Source organism: Euphorbia lathyris, chromosome 5, assembly GCF_963576675.1.
Source record: "Euphorbia lathyris chromosome 5, ddEupLath1.1, whole genome shotgun sequence".
NCBI lineage: Eukaryota > Viridiplantae > Streptophyta > Magnoliopsida > Malpighiales > Euphorbiaceae > Euphorbia > Euphorbia lathyris.
In genome coordinates, this window is record NC_088914.1 from 51,046,302 (window position 1) to 51,056,898 (window position 10,597).

General features: G+C 36.9%; 1 protein-coding gene across 1 annotated transcript; it reads left to right on the forward strand.

Moving 5' to 3' along the window:
• The first annotated feature begins 1,248 nt into the window (after window positions 1–1,248).
• On the forward strand, window positions 1,249–6,649 carry LOC136230774 (uncharacterized WD repeat-containing protein C3H5.08c-like). Its single transcript, XM_066019951.1, has 9 exons — window positions 1,249–1,483; window positions 1,625–2,016; window positions 2,235–3,323; window positions 3,433–3,523; window positions 3,657–3,814; window positions 3,926–3,977; window positions 4,092–4,168; window positions 4,254–4,347; window positions 5,647–6,649. The coding sequence occupies exons 3-9, from the start codon at window positions 2,385–2,387 to the stop codon at window positions 6,153–6,155; spliced, it is 1,920 nt and encodes a 639-aa protein (XP_065876023.1). The 5' UTR covers window positions 1,249–1,483; window positions 1,625–2,016; window positions 2,235–2,384; the 3' UTR covers window positions 6,156–6,649.
• Window positions 6,650–10,597: the final 3,948 nt, after the last annotated feature.

Here is a 10,597-nt window from a genome sequence, read left to right on the forward strand (position 1 = left end):
ACACTAAAGTGGGAGGTCACCTATAAGTTCATATATATTAGTGAGACAAATTGAAGGTTGTACACCAAAGTGTGGAATGGGACAAAAGTTGTACACCATGGATGAAATTTACCCGTCATTCTGATACTGAGCATGATTATCACCTCTTTGTGGATTGTGTATACGCCCAGGAATGTTGGAACCTATCCGGGATCAATACGGATGTATTCCAACCTGATTACCTAACGGGTTCTATTTTGCAGGTACTGCTGTTCAATGACCAAGACACCATAACCAAGGTGGCAATGACACTCTGGGTAATTTGGAACCAAAGGAATCAGATAGTGTGGGAGAGCAAAGTCTAATTACCAGAAACGACGATCTCTCTTGCGGGTAACTACCTTGCTGCTTGGCGTCAGTCTCAGTTGAAGAACCTTCCACTTGCTGTCCGCCACCCTTCCATATCCTCAGCGGATCACGCCGATGCTGTCACCGTACAAAACCGCTCAACCCCAGCGCCTCAGGTGAGTGCCGCGCTTCCTATCCGCCCTGCTGCGCAGCGCCTGTTGCCCACTGCCATCACCGACGACGCAAACATCAACCGTCAGCTACAAATGCAACTGCAGGCACTGCTGCCCTTCATCACGGGCATATTACGTGGGCGGCAGCGACACAAGTACGACATATTAGTTGGTCTCGCCCCCTTTGGGTTTTGTCAAATGCAATTGTGATGCAGCTACCTTTAAAGTTGAGTCTCGGAGTGGGGTGGGAGTTCTACTTAGATCCTACGATGGGTCCTTCATGGCTTGTCGTAGTCGCCTAATCCCAATTATCGATGATATTAGGGAAGCTGAAGCGTTAGCTCTACGTGATGCATTGCATTGGTGTGTTTATCTTAATTGTATTAATGTTTTGTTTGAAAATGACTCATTGATTGTGGTTAATAGTGTCAAATCTGTTGATCCAGACTTGTCTGTTTATGGGTCAATTATTCAGGATTGTAAGGTTTTGTTAAGTAGTCAGACACGATTATAAAGTGTCTTTTTCTCCACGTCTAGCGAACATGGGCGCTCATGTTGTTGCACGATATGCCCTGTGCAATGCTAACGAGTTTGTATCTTTTTCTGCTCCGGTTTGGTTGCAGGAGACTATTGTTGTTGATTCGGTTTAAAAGATGAATATCATTTTGTTTCAAAAAAAAAAAAAAAAAAAAAAACAAAGAACAAGAAATTCTTTTACATTGAAAGTGAGAGAAAAGTCGGGAATGTGTTGTCTGGAGAAGAGAGGAAAGGAAATGGAGAAAACCCCAAACTGGCCTACTGCCTTTTACACTCTCAATTAATGCAAAGTTTAACCAAGAAGAAGAAGAGAAAACATTACACACGAAGTCCAATGTTATTACAGTCCCATGAGTAATCGCTATACTATACCTATAGTAGCTGTTCTTCTAGTTCAACTCTATTCATAATCATATCAGAGCCTGTCTTCTTCCTCCTCCGCTTTTGTATATTTCACCATTAATGCTTTTCTTACAAACTCTCAACTTAAATTCCTTTCATGACATTTCTATTGTATTGTATTGGATATATCAGTTCTTATCAAAATTTGAGTAAATTGTTTTGTTTCCTTTTTTTTCTTTTTTCAGAGGGAGGGAAACTTTCGATAGCTTTATAGCACACAAAAGAGAGCTCTAGCTCTAGCTCAACTTTCTTTGTCTCGAATCCTGGGTCTATCTAGCCGCTCGTGCGGCGCTTCTTCTCCTAAAACATAAAGCCCAGATCTCGAGACTTCCATTTCCATTCATTTGTGTATGCAACTTTCCTTCCTCCGCCATTTCCTCTCCTCCTCTCCTAGTATAAAGTTGGGAATTGGGTTCAATGCATTACCCCTTCATCACCTCTGGGTTTTGGTGGATAATTATAAATTAGAGTGATGTGGATGTGGATGTGGATGTGTTGTTACACAAGCCATAATCACAGGAAGGTCGGTGATTAAGTCAATCATCTTTGATTCTCTTTGCTTTGCATTGAAACCAAGGTACTCTTTGTTTCCTTTGTATCTCTTACATTTTAGGCACCTTCTTTATTAATTTAATATATTTTCCTTGCTTTAGTACATGTTTAACAAGTGTTAATTGTCATCGGTGATTGGGAAGTTTTAGTTGGTTCCTTGTACTTGCCCATGTTTTTTTAATTATATATTCACTTAAGTTTGCAGCTTCCTAATCCTATAATATTATTTTACTTATTCTACAGACTAAAACTCGGTCCGTGAATTTCGGGCTTGTTGGGTTTATATAGAGGGGGTTGTCAGTTGTTACTACTTGATTTGGTTTACTAGAGAGACAGGCTGTGTGCAATGCAATGGTTTTTGGTGTGGAATATTGGTCTTAATTACTTTAAGACATGCTGAGTTCTTATATGCTAGAGGGTGATTTATTTTTTGATTGTGCTGAATGCTTTGATTCTCAACACTCCATTATAACAAAAGAGGGATTGGTGTTTGATAATTCAGAATTTGAAATTTGGTTGAGTAAGCCTCAAAGTGTGAAGGAGAGACGACAAAATTTTCTATCTCAAATGGGTTTGGCTCCGTTGCTCTGTAAGAGTGATCAAATTATTGGATTGGATAGGATTTCTGATTGCGATGGGGTTGTATCAAACTCTTCAACTTTGTGTACATATGGTGAAGAGGGGAATTTGGTCTGTTGTGATAGGGAAATGAACTCTAAAGCCAATTCTATGATTGATGATACTGAGGTTGAGGATCATATAGACAAACCAATTGTAGATTGTGAAATTATGTATTCTCAATCTGTGCAGTCTCAGTTTGAATGCGATCATACTGATGCAGAAGCATGTAAATTTTTTAATGAAGGAAAGCACAAAATGAAGAGTTGGTGGAAGTTTTTCTTACCTAATAGGAAGCATCATGCATCTGAGGTATCAAAGTCGGATCTTCGAGCAATCAAGTCAAACAGAATGAAGGTGAAACAGAACAAGAAGAGGTGTAAGGAATTTACCGGCGTTTATATGGGACAAGAGTTTAAAGCTCACACAGGCTTTATTTCCAGTGTGAAGTTCAGTCTAGATGGACAGTATTTGGCAACTGGTGGTGAAGATGGGGTTGTACGAATATGGCATGTTACATCAGCAAATGTCTCTCATGAGAAGTTTGCTTCAGAAGGAAATTTGAAAGAACGCAAACCGAGTTTCTCGAGAAAAAAGATTAGCCATGCACCCGCTATCATTCCTGAGAAGATTTTTCAGATTGATGAGTCACCGATACATGAATTTCATGGTCATGCTAGTGACATTCTGGACTTAGCATGGTCCAATTCCAATGTGAGTTGTTCATTCAAAAACCTTTCCAATATCTATATGCCTACATGATTATATAACAATTGATTTGTAACTGATATATTTAGTTTATATTGGAAAATTCCTCTTGCAGTGTCTTCTTTCTTCTTCCAAGGACCAAACTGTTCGTCTATGGCAAGTTGGATATGATCATTGTATAAATGTTTTCCACCATACGAATTACGGTAAATATGATATCTGCTTTCCTTTTTACCGCTAATATCTTTTGATCTTATTGCAAAGTAAGCAATTTTTATGTCATCTTGTGTGTCATTTTGAATCCCTTATGAAATGATTTCATTTCTCTGAATGCAACAGTGACCTGCATTCAATTCAATCCAATTGATGAAAACTATTTTATTAGTGGATCGATTGATGGAAAAGTACGAATTTGGGGAGTGACTGAGAAGAGAGTTGTTGATTGGGTTGATGCAAGAGATGTAACATCTGCTATATGTTACGAGCCAGATGGGAAGGTATGATCTGGTTCTTTGACATTTGTCACACCCCACTGTTTTCTGCCACTAGTGCTTCGATTTTTCGAGTAACTTATGTATTAACTGTAATGTATTTTTGAATGAAAACAGGGCTTTGTTGTTGGTTCAGTTATAGGTACATGCCGCTTCTACAAAGTATCAGGTACATATACTGTTGATACTGTACATTTCTGTTTTCCCTTTTATTTCTAAGGACTCTCATTTTATTCTTCTGAAATATAAAATAATATGTAAAATTGGACTTGTGCCACTTTAGGAAATGGTATCGAACTTGAAGTAGAGATTTATGTTGGTAGAAAAAAATCTTCAGGCAATGGAATTACTGGCATACAGGTTGAAACTTGAGACTCTTATTAATGAAAGTATGAGCTTACTTTTGTTTTTCATTCATTAACATTTGTTTCATTACATGGTGCAGTTTTCCTGTGATAGACCTCAAAGAGTTATGATCACTTCTGAAGATTCCAAACTTCGTATATTTGATGGATTTGATGTTGTACACCAATTTAAAGGTAAATTACTACATATACGTAGATGTCTCCTAATTATGATTATTGTTGTTGTTTTGATAATTAGTTTTCTCATGCTGATTATTAATATGCACATGCAATCACTCGTTACTTTTGTTTCTACAAGGAAAAGGTGTTAACATTTGGGATTAAAGTACCCATTTACTTCATAAAAACGTTATGCAAATAGCTTCTTGAATAGATATTGGATAAGACAAAAGTGGAATTTTGATTAAAGCGCTAATCTTTTTTATATTCCTTTGTGTTTTCATTATGTAACTTCTTGTACAAAAAGACTCCGTTTTGATTATTATTGTACTGGATATAATAATATATGTGTAACATGACTTCTACTAGCATTTTACTTATTTATTATGCAACTTATTAAACTAGAGGTGGACACCTGTAACATTTTTATGTTTGTAAGACTTGATTCTCCATGCATGCATCAGTATTCATGCTGCATCTTTCTGCTTAAGATAACATTTTTTTTTTCACTTTTTGCATGTTTTCTTCAACTTGTAGTTTTCCTGGAAGATAGTCAATGTAGCTATATCCATGATTTATTTATATTGAATATGTGATTAGACGACATCTAATGTTTAAAAAATACAGTTTGCTTGATTAATGGTTCTTCCTCCCTGCTCCCTTTTCTCTGTTTTTGGTGATTCCATTAGCTGTAAAATCCTAGGGATCGATTATTCTTCATCTCTCACAAAGATCCATGTTCTTTATATATGACAAAATGGTAATTTTGGCCTGTGTACTTGATCAAATTTTGACTTCTGTACTTGGTTTTGATTTGCTCAGATGTGCCTCCCGAAACTTGAGTATTGTTAAAATGCAGCCATTAATAGATGGAGTCATTATGTGCCATAACGGAATAAAGAAAATGGAAATTCGGCCTATTAAAAAAATACATTTTAGTGAATCCAAGCGTGATGATTCCACCCGTTACGGGATGCATTTTAAGCAAAAATCAAAATTTAGGGGCTAAATCTCATCGAACCAAAGTTCAAGGTAAAGTTAAAATTTGACCAATTAATATTGATTTATCAATGTCCACTTCATTGGAAAGCACTCCTAGTATGAACTCGTGCATCTTATCTAAATCTACTACATACATTGCATCCAACTGTATATCTTTGATTTGCTTGATATTATATAATTTACTGCCTTGGAGTTTTGATACATACATCCATCCATTGAACCTAAACCTTTGCTCCTTCATATTGCTTGCAAGGTATTAAATTAATGCATGATGTTGTAAATTATATTAAAGCTATGATTTATTGATTACAGGTCTACCCAAGTCTGGGAGTCAAATGTCAGCTTCCTTTACTTCAACAGAGAGACATATAGTATCAGTTGGTGAAGACTCTCGTGTTTATGTCTGGGATTACGATGGAATGTGCATCCCATCATCTAAACACACAAAATCAGTTACATCTTGCGAGCATTTCTTCTTTGAAGGCGTATCTGCTGCAGTACCTTGGTCTGGTATGAGAACAGAAACGAGGGGCTTACATAGTTGTAGCTTACACAGTAGAATGCAAATGGATTATAGTGCATCCCAAAGGAGACTTGGGAATTGTTTCTTCATGGACGGTTCATGCAGAGGAAGCTCTGCAACATGGCCCGAAGAAAATCTTCCTCCATGGGATGACCATGATGGTAATGATGAAGCAGTAATAGAACTTGAGCAGCACCCTTCTCTACCAAATGCTTGGGGGCTTGTGATTGTTACAGCAGGATTTGATGGAAGTATCAGAACTTTCCATAACTACGGCTTGCCTTTGGCGGCAAAATAGTAGCATTGTCTTGATGAAAATCAAAGGAGGTGTTGTGTATCGAGTTGAAGACCTCGAAATCGCCTTCCAAGTCATCATATTCCCATTGGTGAATTTGTATTGGGAATAGCAGTATATATATAACCAAACACCAAACCGATTAATCATTCCTTCGGACTTTGCTAATGAAGGGGACTTGAAAACTGAAATTGTTACATTAGCCGACGCTTCAATCCCATCCAAATGTGAAGTCCCCGATGATTTTTCTCGGGTACATGTAGCAGACTGGTCTGCAGATCCAGTCTTCAGAGGAAATGTAGCTTTGTACATGACAAATCTTCCAACTTAGCCCCCCCTCTCTCCCCTTGTTTCCTTTATACAACATTTTATAGGACCAGTCTTTTGACATGCTTAGCAAGTTGGTATTTATTTATTTGGTTGTCAACTTCTTTCCATGTCATCTGGACTTGTCAAGCCATATGATTGTTCATAGCAACTTGCTATTCTTTCATTGATGAGCCTTTTGTCAATAATATTATTCTTTTTTTATAACATAAATAGGCAGTGATGCAGTTTATGCTTCCCTCGAATTTTCTTTCCTACAAAAAAAAGTTGCTTAATTAGCGAAAATAATGAAATGTTGCTAAGATTTAGTATCTTGTTAGCAACTGAGAAGTATAATGTAGTTGTATCATGATGCTCGAAAGTATCAAGTAGTATAAAGAATAAGTAGAAATTGTTTCCACCAGGATTGTGCCAATAACTAATGAGTTTAATAAACTTTTTATTATCTAGGCAAACAAAAATTAAATGGGTTGTGATTAAGAACTATATGATCTAAAGCTATTAAAACAAAACAAGTAAATAAAAGTTGAATTTGATTGATTAATAAAGATACTAGAGCTAGGCTTCTCCATATTCCTTTTATAACTTCAACAACAATCCTATTCAAGTTCATTTAGTAAATTCTAGAGACGAGAGTAATTAATCTAGCTTTGGTCCAGCTAAGACTAATCTATTTTCCGTATAATTACAATAGTTTTGGTGCAGTCAAGAATAAAGATACAAAAAAAGCGTTAACTTATCATGAAATAACCCTATAGTTCAAGTCCTAAAACTAAAATCCCAAAATATGCAACGCATAAACATAGGCATAAACTATGTTGTTTCAATAATTCTTCCTGTGTCGGTCGGCAAAATTACTAACTATAACTAGGTAAATATCGGCCTACTATTCGACCAATAAATAAATCGCATAGTTTAATTCTCATAATTCGAGCCTATGAACTTGGATTCAAATTATAAACTAATTACTAATTTGATTAGCTTCCTCCATAGCTCTAGCTATGAGGAAGTTAGTTCATGATTGATGTAAAGTTAATAGCAAAATAGATGAATAATGAGTATGAAAGCATCGTTCGATTAAGAAATGAGTAAGAGAAAAATGAATCTAAAAGTAACTGAAATTGAATGAAAGTATTAATAAGAACAATGTAACAAAACTGATTTATTATCTTTGAATAATCTACAACAATATGTTGGAGATGAATAGAATTACAGAGGAAGGAAAGGAATTACAAAAGAGGAAAGAAAATTACAGAAGATTGGAGAAGGAGAGATTGAGGAGAAGAGAATGATAATCGAAAAACTTATCTTTTGTAACCATTGCTGTGGCTGTTTATATAGATCAGCTCCACGAGTCTTCCTTTTGTTACCGTTGTTGATGAACGAAACGGTGCGTTTTTACTTGACATGAAACGCAACCGTTTCAATAGCTTGTTACCCCCCTCAAGCTAGGCATATATGGAAATTAGGCCGAGCTTGGTGACATTTCGTTGGAAGGGTCCTGATGCTAATGCTTTAGTGAATATGTCCGCAGCTTGGTTGTTCGTTGTGACTGGAATTGGCTTTATAATTCCTTGCTGGAGTTTTTCCCGAATGAAGTGGCAGTCCAATTCAATGTGTTTACTCCTTTCATAGAATGTGGAGTTCGTAGTGAGATATATGGCGGAAAGATTATCACAGAACAGGGGTACTGGGATGTTGTGACTGATCTTCAATGCATCTATGAGGTATAGTATCCATTGTGCTTCAGCCGTTGCAGAGGACATGGCCCTGTATTCTGCTTCTGTGGAGGATCGAGACACGGTGGCTTGTTTCTTACTTTTCCAAGAAATTAGAGCATTTCCTATGTAAATACAGTAACCAGTAATGATGCGTCTAGTATCAACACATGTAGCCCAGTCTGCGTCTGAGAAGGCCTGTAGTTTCTGAGTCGGTGCGCTTGAGGGATAGAACAACCCCTTACCTGGATCATTTTTAATATAATGCAAAATCCTATGTGCTGCTTTCAAGTGAATGTCAGTGGGGGTCTAGAAACTGACTAAGAGTGTTAACAACATACATTATGTCAGGCCTAGTATTGGTCAGATATACTAATCGGCCAATCAACCTTCTATACACAGTGGGATCAAGGATTGGGACGCCTATATCTTTACTAAAACGAGCAGTAGGGTCCATGGGGGTTGTAACCGGTTTCGAAGCTAGTAGACCACTATCCTCTAGTAACTCTAGAGCATATTTGCGCTGAGAAACGCAAATTCCCTTTCCTGATCTAGCTACTTCAAAGCCTAAGAAGTATTTTAGAGTACCTAGATCCTTTATTTTAAATTCCTCATCTAAATGCTTTTTGATGCTTTCTATCTCAGCTAGATTGGTGCCTGTGAGTATTATATCATCAACATACACGAGTAAGACAGTGATAAGGTTATTATTGTACTTTATAAAAAGGGAGTGATCAGATGAACATTGAATGTAATTGTGTTTAAATAGAAATAACGATAACCTTTCGTACCATTGCCTACTCGCCTGCTTCAAACCATAAAGTGACCGTTGTAACTTACAGACAAGATTAGGATTAGAAGTCTTCATGCCGGGAGGAAGAGCCATGTACACTTCCTCATGCAAATTACCATGGAGAAATGCATTGTTAACATCACATTGGTATAAAGGCCAATCCTGTAATGCTGCAATTGCAAGTATAAGCCTCACTGTAGTTAGTTTCACCACAGGAGAAAAGGTGTCTAGGAAATCCACACCCTCTATTTGGGTATAACCCTTTGCGACAAGCCTTGCCTTATATCGCTCAAGGGTCCCGTCACTTTTAAGCTTAACTTTAAAGGTCCATCTACAGCCTACCTTTTTCTTTCCTTTAGGTAACTCAACAAGTGTCCAGGTATGAGTAGCTTCTAGCGCATTTAATTCTTTCTGCATAGCTTCTTTCCAACAATTATGTTTCATAGCCTCTGTGTGACTCTTTGGTTCAGGCACTATGGTCAAATTCATCACATAATTCCTATGTGGAATGTTTAACATTTGATAGGATAATACACTAGAAATGGGATATTTGATATTAGTGTTTATACCATGGCTCCTAAGTTGATTACAATGGTAATCAATAAGATAAGAGGGCTTCTTTTTATTCCTAGACGATTGCCTAGTTCCTTGAATAGGTATATCAACTGATGGACCTGCTTGTGTGTCTTGACTTGTGTGAGTATGAGGATCATTGTCAGCACTATCTATAGCGCTATTGTGCTTAATCGAACTAAAAGATTCAACAGGAACCTCGAGGGTTGGTATAGCTACTGATGGTGTTGTAAGTGATGGACTAACGGGGACATAATTTTCTGTTGTTACTACAGAAGACTCTAATGATGACAAACTCTCAATAAAAGAGTTGCTCAGAGTCTGATACTCAGGTATTGGCTTATGATCCAAAGACTGTGCATAAGGGAAAAAGTGCTCAATGAACTTGACATCTCTTGTCAATGTATATGTCTGTGTGTGAAGACTAAAAACCTTAAAACCTTTAACATTAGGCTTGTATCCCATAAAGATGCCAGGTGTTCCCCTATTATCCATTTTGTTTTTCCCTGGTCTAAAATTATAACTGTATACCAGACATCCAAAAGTTTTTAGACTAGTATAATCAAATTGAGTTGAGTATAACATGCTATGAGGAGTACTATTATCTAATAATGGTGTAGGCATGATGTTTATAAAAAAGGCAGCATGTATAATACAATCGGTCCAAAAAACTAGGGGTAAGGAAGCTTGTATTCTAAGTGTTCTAGCAACAGCAAGCAAGTGCTGATGTTTCCTCTCAACAATACTGTTCTGTTGGGGAGTATAAGGGCATGAAAACTGATGTTTTATGCCTTTTTCTAAGCATAGAACAACCAACTGTAATTCAGGTGCATTGTCACTCCTAATAGACTTAATCTTTAGGTTAAACTGTGTCTCTACAAAGTTATAGAAACCCTCAATACATTTAGGTGCCTGAGACTTATTTTTCAACAAGTATATCCATGTATATCTATTATAGTCATCAATCATAGTTAAAAAATATCTATAACCCGCATGAGACTCCATAGAAAAGGGGCCCCATACATCCAAGTGAA

Bases quoted from the DNA above. Each gene is read 5' to 3' on its own strand.
- LOC136230774 (XM_066019951.1), top strand. From the start codon at position 2,385: ATGCTGAGTTCTTATATGCTAGAGGGTGATTTATTTTTTGATTGTGCT. The intron at 3,524-3,656 runs GTAAATATGATA...TGAATGCAACAG, and splicing joins TTTCCACCATACGAATTACG to TGACCTGCATTCAATTCAAT. The intron at 4,169-4,253 runs GTTGAAACTTGA...TACATGGTGCAG, and splicing joins ATGGAATTACTGGCATACAG to TTTTCCTGTGATAGACCTCA.